Below are 19,215 nucleotides of genomic sequence, written 5' to 3'. Positions count from 1 at the left end.
CTTCAAATTTTGAGAAAATTTGAACTTTAATAGATTGGAATAATACTATATCTAAATAAGGCGGATAAACTAGAAGAATCGTGAATTGGAAAGTTGGATCAAAAATGCATATCACTTAACCTATATCCTCACATTTTTTAATAATGATGCATAACATAAGATTCTTTACCAGATATTTGTATTATTCTGGACTTTAACGGTTAAAATTGTGGTCTTAAACTCGACGATAACAATGCGAATAAGGTTGGGAAAGATCAGTTATCCTTATTATGGCTATTGACCCCCCAGAGGAAAAATATTGGGCTAGGTTAGTATCATTATTAATTTATTATTTTCGAGGAGCTCGTTTTATATCTTCTATTTTGTTGTTATAGATCTGCGCAAACTCAAACCAGCGACGTAATGGCGCGAAATCACATTTTTTACCTTTGTGTCTGAAATCCCGCGTAAATATTTATTTTAAGGTTAGATTTTCTTGTCAAAAGTATTAATTAAGACGTTTGTAGTTTTATAATAATTTCTTAGTTATGTCTACATGTAATCTAAGGGGGGTTTCAGTGTCGTTTCCATTCGAACCATACTCAATTCAAAAAGATTATATGGAAAAAGTGTTAGAATGCCTTCAAAATGATGTAAATGGTGTTTTAGAGTCTCCTACAGGAACAGGTAAAACTTTATCGTTGTTATGTTCGTCTTTGGCTTGGTTGACAGCGAAGAAAGCGCAAATGCAAGGCCAATTACGTGCTGGATGTATGGAGGAGGCTGATGATTTTATGAAAGATTTATTAGATGATTTGAACAAAATGGGGGGAGCAAAACGTGTCAACTCTTTTTTTGCACCCCCTCGGATTATTTATGCATCAAGGACACATTCTCAATTATCTCAAGCTATGCAGGAATTAAGAAAAACTGCTTATAAACACATGAAAGCGACTGTAATTGGTTCAAGAGAGCAATTATGTATTAACCCTGAAGTAATGTCCGAAAAAGCGAATAAAAATCTAATGTGTCAAATTAAAGTAAAATCTAGAACCTGCATGTTTTATAATCGTATTGAACGAATGAAAAATGATCCTTCTATTAGAGAAAATCCAATTACCGATATAGAAGATCTAGTTAAAATTGGAAATAGCCATAGATGTTGTCCGTATTATATGGCTCAAGAATTATCAAAAGAATCTGATATTATTTTTATGCCTTATAATTACATTTTGGATCAAAGGATTCGAAGTAGTTTAGATAAATTAAATTTAAAAGATTGTGTTGTTATTCTCGATGAAGCTCATAACATTGAAAAAATTTGCGAGGAAAGTGCCTCTTTACAAATCAAAAATACCGATATTACAATGGCCATAGAAGAAACTTCTGAAGTTATGAAAGCTTTATCAGATACAAGTGGTGCTTTTACTGATGTTGATATTCCCAAAGATTTTGAAGCCGAAGAATTGTGTATATTAAAAGAAATGCTTTTAAAACTTGAAAAAGCCCTTGATGAAATTGTAGTTTCAAATGAAGGAACTACTTTTGAGGGACCTTACATTTTTGAATTTCTTGGAAAAGCTGGGGTAAATTATAAATTATAACAAAATAAAACGAAAATTATATAAAAAAAGTTATTTTTTAGATTAATCAAGAATCTTTTGGAGCTTGTAGAAGTTTATGTGATAAAATAACAAACTTTTTAGCAACAGCTTCTGAATCACCATTTAAAAGGCGTGGAGATGGTTTAAGTTTATTAAGTGATTTATTAGCCATAGTTTTTATTAAACCCTCGCCTACTTTTCAAGCTAAAACAAACGAATGTTTTAAGGTTTAAATAAGAATTTATAATTATCGCTAAAATTCGATTTAATTATTACCATTTCTCACAATTTTGAGGTTAAAATTTATTACAAATTTTTTAAATAAATCAAAAATTTCTTTCCTAGATGGATAATAACTGTTTTCGAATGATAGTGGTAATATTTATTACAATGGCATGGGGTTTATTAGTCAATTTTAGGTAATTTTGGTCTCCTGAATACTAAAATAATAATATTTTTGTTGAATTGACTCTACTTTTTAAGATAAAGGCAATTCATTTATATAGGTAATTAAATTTTTAAAACGTTTATTTTATTATTATCAAATGATTTCAAATAAACAAAGAGCTACAAATGATACAAAAAATAATAAAAGTAATCATAAAAGACAAAAACATGTCAATAAGAGTTAAGAAAAACGTTTTGTATGGGATTTTCTATGGTGTTTTTGATCTGCTTGCAATTTCCAGCAGTAGTTCGATCATATGGCGATCTCAACCTTGATATCATTCCTCCATAACCTCGATGTCCTGGTGGAATCGGTTTTCGCTATAATTACCGCAAATAATGCTATTTGACACTTAATTAGCTCCTAATTTTTGATAATTCTGGAGCATTTTGTGTACTACATTCTTCAACTTTATGATTTTTCAAAAAATTCCAAGTCCATCCTTCCAAGACAACTTAAGTCATGTGGTGTGAAATCATCATTATTTATAAGAGTACCGATCAAAAATTCCCCCTTTTAACTTTTCTATACTGATCGTGAGACCAGGAAATAAATACTGATAAAACTTGTCCAACCCAAAGCAGATTGCTAACATTTCTTTTTCTATCTGCGCTTAATCAGTTGAACATCTGTCAAAGCTCTAATCCATAAGTTGATACATCTACAGATACTTTTTTTTATTGTCTTAATAATGTAAAATTGGATTTTTGGTTACTAATTGTTTTAATTAATTAAAAGCCTTGTCTTGCTCTTGACCCCAATTAAATATATGTTCTTTTTTTATTAAATCTTTTCAACATCTTTCTTACACTTTGGTTTAGGGATTTCAGAAATAGCTCTACTTTTCTCTTCATCTATACCAATACCTTCCTTTGAAAATTTATATCCTAAATAAGTAACCTCATTTATAAAAACTGAAATTTTTTTAAATTAAACTCCTAATTTTTGATAATTCTGGTGCATTTTGTGTACTACATCCTTCAGCTTTATGGTTCTCCAAAAAATTTTGAAAACTAATACAAAGCTTGTCCATTCTTCCAAGACAACTTAAGTCATGTGGTGTGAAATCATCATTGTTTAGAAGAGTATGGATCAATCCCCTTTTAACTTTTCTGTACTGACAAAGACTAGGAAATAAATGACAAATATATCTCCATTTCTATCTAAAGCTTTAACAAACTGTTTTATTAGCCCAAGTTTTATATATAGTGGCGGAAGAATGTTTTTTTCTCGACTGATTAATGGTTCATGATCTTTTCCTACTGTTATATTTGTTAATAAAACTAACTATTATTTGTATTTATCTTCTTTATTAACTTTTCATACACATACTGATAAAACTTTTCCAACCCAAAGCAGATTGCTAACATTTCTTTTCTATCTGCGCATAATTCTGTTAAACATCTGTCAAAGCTCTAATCCATAAGTTGATGCATCTATAGATACCTTTACTTTTTTTTTATTGTCTTACAATTAATGTAAAATTGGATTTTTTGTTACTAATTGTTTTAATTGATTAAAAGCCTTGTCTTGCTCTTGACCCTAATTAAATATATGTTCTTTTTTTATTAAATCTACAACATCTTTCTGGCACTTTGGTTTAGGCATATCAGAACTAGCTCTACTTTTCTCTTCATCTATACCAATACTTTCCTTTAAAAATTTATATCCTAAATAAGTAACTTCATTAACGTTCTCTATTTGAAAGACTTGTTTATCATGTTCTTCATCTGTCTTAGCATGTATTAGTATATCATCAATATATAGTTCGACTCCTGTAATTTAAAATATTTCTTTAAAGTATTCTTGAAAACCCTCACTTGCTGTTTTAATACCAAATGGTAATCGTAAAAATTTAAATTTTCCAAGCGCAGTTCCAAATGTACATAAATTGCTAGATTGTTCATCTAAACAAATGTTCCAAAAGTCACTTGTAGCATCTAAAATGCTGAATTTAACTGAACCATTCAAATTATTACAAATTTCATCTACAATATTGTTAAGTTATTATTTATATTATTAAGTCTTTTGGATCTAAACATATTTTTAAGCTTCCATCAGCTTTATGAACTAATACATATAAATTTAACCATTATGTGATTCCATTCCATTTTTGAGAAATATGGAGAATTTCATCCCTTTTATAACCTCTACTCGTTTAATTACTTCTCTAAGTTATTGAAGCATTTTCTAAACTGATCTTGTAACATAAAATGTACATTTCTGATGGGGTTTAGAGTAGATTTTACATTTTCTTCAATTTCTATTTTATATGGGTTTCCAATTTTAACTATTCCTTTAAAAATGTTTCATATACTATTCTATTTCCATTTTCTCTAACATAAAATTCTACTTTCTTGAGTATTTATTGTATGCTTTGTATTTATTGTATTGAGTATGTTTTATTTATTTACTTATTGAGCTTTATTAAATTTTTATTATTATTGTTATTATTAATACTATTGATTTGTGAAATATCATCATTTTCAGTATTTTATTTCATGAATTTGTCTTTGAGAAAAAGAAATAATGTATAGGCTGGGTACTTCATTATCTAAATTGACTCCATAAACTTATGCCACAAAAAAAACTTTATTTTTTGTTCCCCTGTGTTGTTAATTAAAATTTTAATTAAGGTTCATGTTACGTTAGAAGAAAAGAAAAAAACTCGTGATAATTGGTTAACGAAGCTATCAAATAAAGATACATGCCGTGTTTTAAATTATTGGTGTTTTAGCCCAGGATTTGGGTAACTAAATCAATTTGAATTAGATCTATTATAAAAAAAAAATATTTTAGAATGAATAAAATGATGGATTCTGGCATGAAATCGGTTATTTTAACCAGCGGCACATTGGCACCGTTAAAACCTCTTATATCCGAATTAGGAATAAGCATAAACGTGCAATTAGAAAATCCTCACGTCGTCTCACCAAATCAAATTTGCGTAAGAATATTAAATAACGGTCCCGATGGTGTTGAGTTAAATTGTAACTATAAAAATCGAGATAATCCTCTATATCTTTCATCTTTGGGAAGGACGATTTTAAATGTTATCCGTTTAATTCCCGATGGTGTTTTAATATTTTTCCCTTCATACCCGATTTTACAAAAATGTCAAGATCATTGGCAAAGAGAAGGAATTTGGAGCGATATAAACGCGATTAAATCGATTTTAGTTGAACCAAAAGATAAAGATGCTTTCAATTCGGCTATGATTGATTATTACGCGAAAATTAAACAAAATAAAGGAGCTATCTTCATGGGGGTTTGTCGCGGAAAAGTTTCTGAAGGGTTGGATTTTGCGGATATAAACGGAAGGGGTGTCATCATCGTTGGACTTCCTTATCCACCATTAAAAGATCCAAAAATTGTACTTAAAAAACGTTACTTAGATGTTTGTAATAAAGCAGATGCAGATGTTAGTAAATATTTTTTTGCGATAAATCTTTTATTAATTTTGTGTTTATTAAGTATTTAAAAGGTGACGATTGGTATAGTTTAGAAGCCGTTCGAGCTATCAACCAAGCTATCGGACGAGTTATTCGCCATCAACATGATTATGGTGCTATAATACTCCTCGATTCGAGATTTAATTCATTTAAAATCAAATCGCAATTATCGTTATGGTTAAGAGATCGAATTAAAGTCGTTAATAACTTTGGAATGATTGTGAGAGATGTGAAATTTTTTTTTAATAATGCTGGAAATATTGTGAGTTTTAAAGCGTCGTTAAATATGTTTTCTGTTTATTTTTTTAATTATAGAAACCACCAATAAAAACAGAAATAAAAGAAGAATCATCTCAAAATTCAAACATTTCTAACTTATCAGTTGAAAGTCAAGATCCTTCTACATCCGGTTTAGTTACGATTCATAAAAGAAGTCCGCCGAATTTATTGGAGAATAAACCAAAAAAAACAAGGATTGTTTTGGTGGAGAATAAACCTCAACAACAACAACCTTCAAATAGAGATTCTGAGTATATGATGACGGTTGGTTTGAATTGATTGAGTTTGTTTAATAAATAAAAATGTTTTTTTGTTAGGTTAGAGATGCTTTATCGTTGGATGAATATAAAACTTTCTTAAAAGCTTTATCAACGTATCGTGATAACAGTGATTTTAGTCAGTTGGTGGGTCAACTTGACGAAATTTTTTATAAAAAGTATAGTGCTAGATATTTGTTGTTTGGTTTGGCCTGTTATATTAAGTCAAAAGATAAAAAGTTATATGATGAATATTGTAATACGATGAATTAGATTAGGTCAAAATTTTTTTAGTTATTGTGTTTTTAATATATATTTTTTAAATTATACTTAAAGGTTTTTTTTTTAAATAAAACACCAAAGAAAAAAAAACATTTAAAATACATTATTATTATTATCATCATTGTATCCTGTGGAGGTTACCAAGATACAAGACCTGTATAAATTACACATTTTTTTTGTCCAACATAAATCCTATTTTTTATGCTATTAAACATCTATATTTTTCCAACTCGTCTATATGACTTTTTTATTGATTTTTTTTCGTTTTTTTTTATCCATTTTTATTGTATATAATACGCGTAAAATGACAATCTCTTGACACGGTTTTATTCCGTTGTATACCAATATTTTTATAGACAAATGTGGTTTTCGATATAAATCTCGTAGTGTAAAACGTTAATAACCTTTTTAGTTTCGGAATTATGTGTGAACAATTGAGCTTATTTGAGCCTCGAATAATACTGATGAGTTTGAGTGAGAAAAAGGAAACTTTTCCTTGGGAATAATAATAATAATTCACAAGTTTTTAACAGTTTTGGATGAGAAAAGGTCATTTTTAAATATTTTTTATGTTGATTATGAATTTTTAATTTTTAAGTATTTATGATTTTCTATTAAAATCTTTAGTAAGAACAAATATCTTGGTTTTTAAGTTGGTTATCAATTATAATAGGTAATCATGCTGTTATATCAGCCATATCTTATATTCTCATTTTCATCAGTTTTATTTTTGTTATAGGACATAGAGAAGAAAATTTTTCAATAATTTGGGAAACCACTTGCAGAAGAACTGTTCAAAAGATGAATACATATAATTGGATGAATATTGAAGCTTTGAAAATTAATTATATGCGAAAACCTCGAATTCTTAGCATTGATGATAAAGAAATTTTATAGCTGAGATCGCTCCATTTTAATAAAAATGTATCCAATTGATTGAGTGTTGAAGTTAGTATGAAAATCTTTTCTTCACTTTTAACGTATCTTATTATCACTCCCATTTCAGACTTTGTGGCACATTTCTATTTACCATTTTCTCTCATTCATATTCTTTTGCATTATATTTGATTCGATCGCCGAACTGGATTCAACGTTAAGACAGAACCAATTCCAGGGCATTCAGACAATTTAAACTAGGCAAAACGTGAGACCACCCACAATTATATGATTGGAATTGGCTATTTTAATGCCGTTGCGGATTACATCGGAGCGGGGCAACCAATTTCAATCACAACCTTTCAAAGATCTCATCTTTATATTGAGAACCAAACGTACTAAGAGACAAGTTCGATGATAAGCAGAAATAAGAAAGAAGATTGCAGGTAGCAAAAATTTAACTGGCAGAAGATAGTGTTGGCGAAAGACAAGATGGTGTTTATAGATGACTAGAACTTCCTTTTGACCGACTTGATACTATTGGCAGAAGATAAGGTACTGCTTAAGATGACTTCCTCATTATAGATGACTGGAGACTGCTGACAGAAATACGTCGTGGAAAGATTTACAGTGGTTTAATTTTCCATAATTTTGGAAACCACTTGCAGCAGAACTGTTCAAAAGATGAATACATATAATTGGATGAATAAATGACAAAGAAAATTTATAGCTGAGATCGCTCCGTTTTAATGAAAATGTATCCAATTGATTGAGTGTTAAAGTTAGTATGGAAATGTTTTCTTCACTCTTAGCGTATCTTATTATCACTCTTTTTTCAGACTTACTCTCATTCGTATTCTTTTGCGTTATGTTTGATTCTCAAGGATCTCATCTTTATATTGAGAACCAAACGTACTAAGGATATGCAGAAATAAGAAAGAAGATTGCAGGTAGCTAAAAATTTAACTGGCTTATAGATGACTAGAACTTCCTATTGATTGACTTGACACTGCTGGCAGAAAGCTAGATACTGCTAGCAGAAGATAAGGTACTGCTTAAGATGACTTCCTCATTATAGATGAGTGGAAACTGCTGGCAGAAGAGTAGATAGTGTGAGAAGAAGACATGATATTGCTTATAGATGACTAGATCCTCCTTTTAGTTTACTGGATATTGCTAGCAGAAAGCTAAAAACTGCTAGCAGAAGATAAAATATATAGAAATTACAACCAACGATTTGCTCAAATATTTTAAACCAAATATATAGGAGAATAGAAAATGTTGGTGAGGTTTAAAACGAGAAATGAGGGGAAACTTTGGATCACTTCGCGAGGAAGTGTCAAATAATGGAGATGATTTTAGATTTTGTAAGATATCATATTGGGTGAAAGTGTAGAGAGCAGGATATGGAGGTAAGATTTTGTAAGACTTTGATGACATACAACATGATACACAGTAATGAAAAGTGGATCTCAGGTACAAATTAATGATTTGAAATTGAAAATATTAACGATTACAAAGATATCAATTACAAATTAATTAAGTTTTAGGAAATTACTGAAACTAGTAACATTTATCTCAAAAGATTTGAATTGTTCTTAACAAATACAATTCATAATCATCACAAAGCAAATACGTAAAAATCACTCTTTTTTATCGCATCCAAATTTGTATCGATATTTTTAAACAGCATTCATAATTTTTATTTTAAAAATCGTGAATACTTAATCATTTTTTTTTATGGTTTTAGTGAAATAAACCTTTTAAAGGTAGGTACTAATTTTTATTATTCACGAAAACCCAACTAAACGTTAATAAAAACGTGGATAAAAACGTTTAGGTGAGTTTTCACACAAATTTGTATTTTTTTATTGTTATTATTTATGTAATTTTTTTGTGTTTTTTTTTGTTTCGAATATATACAGCTGGTAATAGATAGACTACGCGAGCCTCTGAGTCTAATCAATTACAGCTGTATTTACACAAAGCATTCATACCGCATTCCCTTAATTTTTAGATTTTTAAAAAAAATTTGAGTTTTTTTCGGTATTGGCACAAAAATATTTTTTGTTTTGTATCTTAACATTTTTTTTTACCTCCGTTCTTAATAAATAACGTAATTAGAATTAAAACAAATTACTAACAATCAGTCTTTAAAAATACTCTGTCATCCACATCATTTAAAAAAATATTTCTAGTTCTCTCGTTTGCATTCACGCCATTCACTCACAATTAGATTTACATATTTTTTTCTCTTTAATTTAATTAATTTCTGTTTTTTTTTTTTTAATTTTATTTTGGTAAGTACAACAAATCAACGATTTTTTTAATTTTTTAAATAAGCCCGTTTTTTCTTATCAACAAAACATTATTTGTTTCCGGTAGGATATGTAACGTCTATTAAAAAACGTGATCTTTTTTATCATATTTCTCCCTTTTTTAACATTTAAAATTAATTCCATCCAAAACGAAAACTAAATTTTTATTCGAAATTAGATTTTTTTCAATCAATTTTCCATCGTCTTATCCATTGTTCCTCTTCTATTGTTAGATTCCGGTATTATAAATGATTTATTGTCAGCCAACTAATTTGACAATCAACCTATTTACAATAATGACATCGTCGATTTTTTTTTGCTTCTGCTTTTTGCCTATATCTTGCATTGTTTTATTTTGACTAGGTTTATATTTATCATTTTTGACTTCTACTTTGTTCTTTTTTATAATAATTATTATTTTTTTTTGCTTAAACGGACGGTTGGGACTCCCGGTGCATTGGAGTTACCAATGGGGAGTGTCCCAATTCCGGTGTTACAGCTTCACAATTAGAACTACTCGGAGTTAAAACTGTTGGTATTAAACTTGCTATTTCAGGACTTGTTCCACCTGTTTTATCTTCATAAACACGATCCTTAACAAAAATTAAATATTAATTAGAATAATAGAAATACGAAGGCATTTAGAATTAACCTAGCACTATATTAAAACAACACTAACTCTAACAATCGATGTTCTGCTTGGCCTATCTCATTTGCATATAGAGCTTTGATTATATATAATATGGATTGAGCTAACTGAATATATCTACTAACAAAAATGTGGCTCAAGGTGAATAGACGCAGATGGAAAGCGATAATGTGAAAGTGTAACAAAGATAGACATAAAACGGTACAAACAGACGGGCGCATGCGCACAAAAGTGTCAAACCTCCATTTGACGTTTATCGTTTTGTTGTGTCACAGCCAGTCACACCGTTATGTTTAAAAATGTATTGTTTCGTGTGCAAAGTTCGCGATAATACAGTTTCACATCACCTGTAAGTATTATAAATGTTACTTCTAATTGATAGTTTTTATAAATTAACGCACGCCCATTATATGTCAGTACGCTTCTATGTCTATCTCGGTACGATCACCTTGCGCCAGCTATCTCTCTCGTTGGCTCAATCCATATTATATATAATCAAAGATATAGAGAAAGTGGCAAAACTACCAAAATTATCCCTTATTATATTATGACAAAATACTGTAGAATTTAAATTTTAATTGTTAGATGGCGCCCTAGCGCACGACCGTTAGAAATGCGCTTGCGTCGAGTAGTTCGAGCTGGGTCGTTAACAAGTGAACATCGTTGTTATAAATCTGTCAATCTGGTTTTGGTTATAAAAGTGTGTGTATCCTGGTAAAAACCCAAAGAAGTCTTTTCTACAGTCATCAGAAGTGGGATAAAAGACTGGAAATTAAGAATTCATCCAGTGACGCTGTGAAGAAATAAGTTTCACGCTGTTCTACAAGGAAGACCGACGCCATTTTGTGTGTATTTCCGGCGAGGTGCTAATGTGTGAATAGGACAGAAAATCACAGTACGGAGAAGGAAGAAACAACACGTATGACGTATAGCATTGGTAATTTGCGGATGGTAATCGGTTGATTCTACGAGAAGTCGATTCTACGAGAAGTTGATTCTACGGAAAGTCGATTCTACGAGACGTTGATTCTACGAAAAGTCGATTTTATGAAATCTTAGAAAATGTTGACATTAGGAGAAATAGAATTATTGCGATTTAACATTGGCAGAGCGTCTGCGCTCTTTGAGCAGTACTCAGCCATGCACCCAAGTTTCTGGGCGTTGGAGTACCAGCCCGGCTTGGGGGTCGTCTTCAAATTGCTGGGCGTTGGAGTACCAGCCCGGTTGAAGGCGAGGCGAGAAGCGGTATTAGCCTGATCGGATGCCATTTCGAACATCTTTCACTCCTCCAAACAGACCTACACATGTACAAAGAGACCGTTGGGGCCCAAGTGCTTTCACCTCACATGAAACTACATACATACAACATTGGCAGAGCACCAGTTAAGGTGATAAAAGCAATTCATTTATTGAGCTGGGTTCGAATTTCATTTATACAGGAGAATCTAAGTGTAGGTGACTTAACCTCAATTTGCAATCTTTTGTGTTTGGATTACGGAGGGCATAAAACAGAGATAAGTAAACGCATTTGCCGTTGCTTTATGGATTTAAACAGTTTAAAAGACGAGTCAGAAGAAAATAAAGACAAGTCGCGACGGTCGAACAGGAATTTTAAATTTTAACTCGGACAAAATCGCGGAGCAGTCAATAAGGCCATTGCACACTTTATAAAGTAAGGATAAGTCATCATACTGTGCATCAATTATGCGCAGCATAATTACAATACGGTAAGCAAAATTTATGCGACAAATACCGAGCAAAACGCTTCTAGACTTGTTCCAGGCGGTCGATGCATAATTAAGGACAGAGGAAACAAAGGCAGAATATAGTAAATGAATACAGGACAGATCAGAAAAAGGATGGGATATGCGACATATAAATCCGAGAAGCCTTGTTAACAATATAGTCAATATGAGCCGAAAAAGAGAGTTTAGAGTCGAAAATAACTCCAAGGTCTCACACGCATACGGTATTTTTTGAGGATAGTTGAGCCAAGGGAGTAATCAAAGACGACAGGATAGCGTTTGCGAGTAAATGTAATTTTAGTGCATTTATCAAGGTTTAAGAACAAGTTATTTCTTAAACAATATTCATGGAACCTGTTTAAATCGTCTTGCAGTTTTGCACAGTCGTCGGTAGAACAGATGCGGCTAAATATATGCAAGAATGACTAGAACGAACAGGACTGCTTATTTCTTATTCTGATGCGGAATTAAGACATTTACAACAAGTATTTGATAACTGACATTGAGAGTTTTCAAATTACACAGAAACGGTACGAAGGAATTGTATCTCCTAGTCGAATAAGACTATGGTCGAACGATGATTTGTAATTGGTTTGATATTTGTTAATTTTTAGTCTTATAAGTCAATATTGTTAATAATTAATAACTTAGTTTACTTATTCTACGAGTTGATCGAGATCGATCAAACAGTTTGAAAATGATGAAGATGATTTTCTAATTGCGAAGCCTCAACGGCCTGAAACGAATTAGACACTGAAAGAAAATCTTTATTCTGCTCTAAACAATCAACAGCCATCTGCCCAGTTAACTAAGAATGCACTTTTCAATACATCGATCCAAGAAAATGATATATTCAATAATGGTAAAAATCTTTAATTAGCTTTTGAATGTTGCAAAACTATTCCACCAACAAGTGTGGAATCGGAACGATGCTTCTCTTCAGCAAGTTTGTGTTTAATAAACTTGAGAGAAGAAAATAACACCAAGCTTTTTCAAGGAAGGATCTTGATTAGGACAGATCGTGCACTAATACGAGAAAGAATTAGCAAAACTTTCAAAAATTTGCAGCAAATAAATAATCATGTCGAACTTTCCAATTCTATGGCTAAAGAAGACTGGGACCAAATAAACAGAATAATTGTGGAGAAGGCTGGGTGTGAATTCTAAAGGAACCCTAACAAGAAGTTTAAGAAATTTGAGTCTTAAGAATTGTGATTTACTAATGGCAGAAGTATACCGTCTGTGGAATCCTACGAATGATATTGTGGAATTTAGAACGTTCTGCCGATAGTTAAAGGCAAACTAACCCCATTAAAGGGAGATCAACTATTACATAGTTGCAGGAAATATTACGATGGCCAAATTGGACAGAGCATAAGAGGAAGTCGCAGAGCAATGCTGCAAAAAGAGACTTCCAAAGGACCAAGATACTAAGCTTAATCCGAAAGTTTCTAGGTATAGATCTAGTGTTACTTCAAATTTTAATTTAATTAGAATAACTTAGTTAGTACCTGTGATTTATCATATTTAAGCCTTTTCCAAATACATGGTCTCTTATCCACCAAAACAGCTGGTCCAGTTGGTTCTCCACTAGGAGTATAATAATTAGGATTTGAAAAGGTTCTTACACTTCTTCCGGTTGCATATAAATACTTTTTCTTGCTCCTTCGATAAATCACGGCGGCAACCATAAGAAGTGAAATTAAAACAAAAATTGAAACCATCAAAACCAACGCTAAGATATAAAATTTATGATACGGCGTATCTTTTTGAATTTCTGGGAATATCTCGTTTAAAGCGGGAGGAGTTGCTTCGTAATCGCCATTTTCGTAGAGATAAATTCCGTTAGGATTTTTCTCGGTCACCCATTCTTTAGGAACAATTTTGCACGATTTATCGGAATCATCGGGACAACCGCAAGTGTAGTTTCTGAGTTTGAAGAAACAAAAATGGGAACACCCTCCGTTATTAACCACGCAAGGGTTCCAACCTGATTGGCGTTCTTGTGAGACGGTTGTTATTCCCATCGCACCATCTAATTTATTACGAATAACTACGCAACGTTCGCCAGTTTTTCTATCAGCTCTTAATAACGATTTATCTAACCAATCCGTCCAATACATATTATCACCAAACTAAAAATTATCATGTTATATATTATATTATTAGTATGAGATAATTTAAAATCTTACCAAAGCTAACCCAAACGGACGTGTTAACATCGTCATTTTCTTTGGATACATCAATTGCATGCTACTTCGTCCATTTAAATCTGAGCTTTCTATTAAATCCAATTGCGAATCTGTCCAATATAATCTAGCTTCATTATAATCGATAACTAATCCATTAGGTAGCCCTTGTTCTTTGCTTAAAATTGTTTGTCGTCCAGATCCGTCCAAAAATGATCGTTGAATCTTCGGCGATTTTCCCCATTCTGTCCAAAATAAATAACCCAATTTAGGATAAACCGCTAAAGATCTCGGTTCGACGATGTCATCTTTAATAATGACTTTTCTCCAAGAACCATCCATTTTACAAACTTGGATTATAGAGTAATGAGTGTCTGACCAATAAATATTATTGGAGATCCAATCGATTGCTAATCCGTAAGGAGCCGAACCGTTTTGGTGCACAATCGTTTTTACATCGGAAAGATTTCGCATATTAACACTTTGAATAACTTGATTTTTGACATCGGTAAAATAAAAAATTTGTAATCCCCAATGAAAATCGACGTTAATAACGTGATTAATATTTTTAATGGGTAAAGTGACGTCCCAAGAATCAGGCGAATCTAAACTGATTCTAGCTAAAGCTGATCTGGTTGCAAATAATAAATATTTATCCGGTTGATAATTACAAGTTGTTTTACTTCCACTTTTCATTTTAATCCCCGTTGGGCAAGCACAACTATACCCCTTGGCGTTTCTTAAGCAAAGATGAGAACACCCACCGTTATTTGAACCACAAACATTTTTATGCATCAACCCTGTCGATATCGCGCGAACATCCAACAATCCATCTAATTTTCCACACAAAGTAACCGCATCTCTCCCCGTCGTTTTATTCGCTCTGTGTAAACTCTTCGTTTTCCAATCGGTCCAATAAACATATCCCCCGAATATAGTTAACCCATAAGGATGAGGAAGTTCTCCTAAGATCACTTTACGTTTTTTACCTTTAAAATCAACACTTCCAATTATTTTTGCACTCCCATCACTCCAATAAATTCGATGGAAATCTTTATCGATCGCCAAACCATTTGGCCAAATAAGATTCTCGTTTACAATCGTTTTTCTATTATTTCCATCCATTTCCGCCGTTTCAATTTTTGCATGCGTCCCCCAATCTGACCACACCATCATTCCATGTTCGTAATCCAAAACGATTGCTCTAGGATTATCTAAATCTGAGTAAATGAGAAGTTTTCGGTTGGTTCCGTTTAATTCGGCAACTTCTATGCTGTTTCTTTCTCGATCGGTCCAATATAACTAAAATAATGGTTAATAATAATAAATTTTTTTAAATATTGCTTTATTATTACCTTTTTAGTGATGGAGTCAATTGCAATCGATTCAACAGATGTTAACTCGTGAGTTAGAACAGTTTCGATTACACTTCCATCAAAACTAGCTCTCTCAATAACACTTTCCGAGGAATCAGACCAATATAACATTCCAGAATTTTGATCAAAATCTGTAGATACTACATGCTTTAAATGCGGAAATGGAAGTACAACATCAATAATATAAGGAACATCCAAAGAAATTTGCCGGATATCGAATCTGTGCGATAAAATCAACGATTCCCGAGGATTTTCCAAACAAGTTTTTCCATCAGACTTTAAACAATCAAAAATAAATCTTAATTTAAATAAATTTATCAAAAAAAATACCTTTAAAACTCTCCCTAAAGGACAAGTGCATGAATATCCTTTAGGCTTTAATAAACACAAATGGGAACAACCCCCGTTATCTTTATTACATTCAGTTTCGATGATTTTCCGATTTCTATGGAATATTCGCACATCCATTAAATCGGAAATGTTTGACACTAAAATGTTTCGATTCGCCCCGTTTGTTTTATCGGCCATTTCGATGTAGGGAGTTTTCCAGTCGGTCCAATAAAGAGAACTTCCGAATATATCCAGCCCAAATGGATGCGGTAAATCAGGACCTAAACAAAAAATTAATACACAAAAAGAAATTTAGTTATGAAATTAATTCACCTAAAATTGTTTTTCGATTCGTTCCATCTAAATTACAAGAATCTATTGAGTTCCTTTTCCCGTCGGCCCAATACAATTTACCACCATCATAATCAATGGCTAAACCATTAGGCCACGAAATATTAGTTTTTACTAAAACCGTTCGGGAAGATCCATCCATGTTAGATTTTTCTATTTTGGGTTTATCACCCCAATCGGACCAATACATAAATCCACCTAAAATTTGTTTTTTAATAAAAATTCGTCTAAAAATTTTTTTTAATTATTACTTATTGGATCTACGACTATGTCTTGAGGTTTATCTAAATCCTGCCATATTAATAAGCTTCTAATTGAACCGTTTTTATTTGATACTTCAATTCTTTTCGTACTGGCATCTGTCCAATAAATTTTATCCGTTATCCAATCATATGCTAAACCAGATGGAGAATCTATAAATTACAAAAAACAAAGAATAAAAATTTTAATCATTTGTGGTAAGAGCCAAAGAATTATCATGTCACATGGATTGTAACATGATAATTAAGAGATAATTAAGGAGGGAGGAAAGAGATATCAGAACTGCTCCATACTTCATATCCAGGAATCGTGAAGATGAAAGCCCTTGCAAGATTATATGTTTGGTGGCCAGGGATAGATAAGTAAATTATATGCTAGAATATGCCAGCTAAGGCACTAGTACATCCATGGGAGTGGGCAAAAGCGCCTTGGTCCGGTAAAAGGAAGAACATTTCTAATTACAATTTATGCTTATTCAAAATGGCTGGAGGTTCATCAAGTTCACACTATGTCAAGTGCTGCAACAATCTTAGTATTGAGACAACTATTTGCAACTCATGCTTTTCCAGAGGTCATCGTCTCTGACAACGGTACAGTGTTTACCTCTGCAGAATTTAAAGATTTTTTAAAAAAGAATGGCATCAGACAAGCATTAGTTGCGTCCTATCACCCTAGTAGTAATGGTCAGACAGAGCGCATGGTGCAAAATGTGAAGGCGGTGTTGAAGAAGATGCATTGTACACCCTGAAGATTGACAACATTATTGGATAAAGTAAAACCCGATTTCTCCCGATCAATGAGAGCAAAACAAAGGGCGAAGAGAACTTTTGCAACAGATAACTTGATATATGCTAGATGTTATGTTTCAGGTCCGAAGTGGATACCAGCTTCAATTTCAGAGAAAAGTGGTCCAATAAGCTACAGAGTGGAATTTCCGGATAGAAGCATTGCCAGGCGACACATGGATCAGGTACGTGGACGAGTGGAAGAGTCAGAGAACGTTGAGTTCAGTCCACTAGGAGCAACAGAGGTCGAACAGATAACAAGAGAACTAAAGAAACCTCGGTATTTAGAAGATCAAGTAGTATTTTCTGAAGTGCCTGGTGTAAAAGCAGACATTGGGTGGGTTAAATAAAACAGTAGTAAATGCTAATCCTACAATACTGAAGTAAATTTTTCAAGTAAATTCTATGATGGTGAAGCAGATTCTACTAATTGCAGTAAATACTTCGTATTTCTCGGAATTACTTTATCGGTAGTTTGTTGCGTGGAAAGTCGAAGTTTTTACTACGAAGGGAATAGCATGTACTACTCATTTGTAGCATGTACTACTCTATTTCAACGATTGCTTCGCTTTTAGCTTATGAAAGGCCAGCTTCGTTAATCTTGCTCCGATGCTACTTATCATTTTATACATTTATTAAGAAGACCCAGGATTTCAAATAGGTGTTGGCATGGAATTAGGGATTCACCATTCAACAGTATCCAAAATTGTCAAAAATGTTTCCAGTCACATTTGTAATAAAAGAAATGTTTGGATAGAATATCCTGCTACTCGTGACAAATTAAACAGAGCTGCTGAAGAATGGGCTGCTAAAAGTCATATACCCAATGTTATTGGTGCAATCGACTGCACCCATATAAAGATTTTAAAACCAGTAACTCACGGAGATGAATACGTTAACCGAAAAGGAGTGTGTGGTATTAATGTTCAAGCAACATGTAATGCGAAAGAGATATTTACGAGTGTTGATACTTCATGGCCTGGGTCAGTCCATGACAGCCGTATATGGCACAATTCATCTATATATCCAATAATGCTTAATCACGACCAAGATTTATGTTTACTGAGCGACTAAGGCTATGCTTTGACACCTTGGATGTTAACTCTATATGCTAATCCGATGACAAACGTTTGTCCAGAATTGAACGTTGTTTTGAACAATTAAAGAGAAGATTCCTTATGGTGTATTATACAATAAGATTGAAAACTGATTGAGTTTCTCGATATATACTAAGTGCATTTATATATACTATATAAAGAAGTTGCACAAATAACTACGAACCTCACGCGTACATAACCTATACAAAAATCAAATGAGTAAACGTTGGTGAGACGTGAACTAACACGTTGTTGCACTTTTGAAATTCTACCGAAACTAAAGGCGTACTACATCCGAAAGTATTTGCTATGCAGTAAATTCTTTTTCCTCAAGCATTAGCATGTCCTACTTTTTTATTCGACCCACCCATTGAGGACTACAATTCTTTGTCATACCTATAACTTTTTCGGACTAATGAGGTTGAATTGAAAAAATGGCCTTGTAATGAATTATTTGCAACTCTTTTTTCTAGCAAAAGGGTAGCGACTTTCTCTGATTATGAAATTTTTTCACTTCACAAACAACAAAGATTTTTTTGTGTACAAAATTTAGGGAATATCTCTAATGATTATAAAGAATTTGTGGCATATTTTTAATAGCCTATAAAGAAGGATGACTCAACAGGATATAATAAATTGCATTAAAGAGAGCCCATTTTGAAGTAGAAGGGAATCTGCATACCTGGCTTTTTTGGATATGTACTCTGCGTTTGATGAGGTACCAAGGCAAGTGGTCTGGCAACCACTAGAGAAGATAGGAACTCCCCCAGAAGCGAGGCAGGTCATCAAGTCCATGTTCCAGTTAGTAGAGGGAACGGTGAGGCTTAACGGAAAGATCTCTAGCATGTTCGTCATGGAAAAAGGTGTTAGACAATTTATCCCCATTGCTATTTGTAGCATTTATCGATGAAGTGGTACAAGAGAAGAACAAAAACTT

At 32.5% G+C, this 19,215-nt stretch overlaps 2 protein-coding genes across 3 annotated transcripts in view; one reads left to right on the top strand and one right to left on the bottom strand.

The window, feature by feature from the left end:
- Positions 1-30: 30 nt before the first annotated feature.
- LOC111417651 (Regulator of telomere elongation helicase 1) lies at positions 31-6,348 on the top strand. 2 transcript variants are annotated; one of them, XM_023049987.2, is made up of 9 exons: positions 31-307; positions 375-446; positions 507-1,565; positions 1,625-1,810; positions 4,668-4,780; positions 4,831-5,452; positions 5,506-5,745; positions 5,799-6,026; positions 6,080-6,348. In XM_023049987.2, exons 3-9 carry the CDS (start codon positions 528-530, stop codon positions 6,290-6,292), a joined length of 2,640 nt encoding a protein of 879 aa, XP_022905755.2. In that variant the 5' UTR covers positions 31-307; positions 375-446; positions 507-527; the 3' UTR covers positions 6,293-6,348. The 2 variants fall into 2 exon arrangements, with proteins under 2 accessions (XP_022905755.2, XP_071056699.1); XM_071200598.1 differs by having other exon boundaries at positions 375-464; positions 526-1,565.
- Positions 6,349-6,389: 41 nt separating this feature from the next.
- The window catches only part of LOC111417650 (LDL receptor related protein 4), a 29,484-nt gene continuing 16,658 nt past the window's right edge, over positions 6,390-19,215 (bottom strand). The window contains exons 8-14 of the mRNA XM_023049986.2: positions 16,387-16,548; positions 16,118-16,333; positions 15,785-16,065; positions 15,434-15,730; positions 14,082-15,380; positions 13,401-14,024; positions 6,390-10,088 (exon numbers count right to left, since the gene is read on the bottom strand). Coding sequence (XP_022905754.2) covers positions 9,924-10,088; positions 13,401-14,024; positions 14,082-15,380; positions 15,434-15,730; positions 15,785-16,065; positions 16,118-16,333; positions 16,387-16,548 — 3,044 coding nt within the window. The 3' untranslated portion in view covers positions 6,390-9,923. The remainder of the gene's footprint in view (positions 10,089-13,400; positions 14,025-14,081; positions 15,381-15,433; positions 15,731-15,784; positions 16,066-16,117; positions 16,334-16,386; positions 16,549-19,215) is intronic.

This window comes from Onthophagus taurus, chromosome 11, assembly GCF_036711975.1.
Source record: "Onthophagus taurus isolate NC chromosome 11, IU_Otau_3.0, whole genome shotgun sequence".
NCBI lineage: Eukaryota > Metazoa > Arthropoda > Insecta > Coleoptera > Scarabaeidae > Onthophagus > Onthophagus taurus.
Note: the sequence above shows the minus strand (reverse complement) of the source record. Positions and strands in the feature narration are given on the sequence as shown.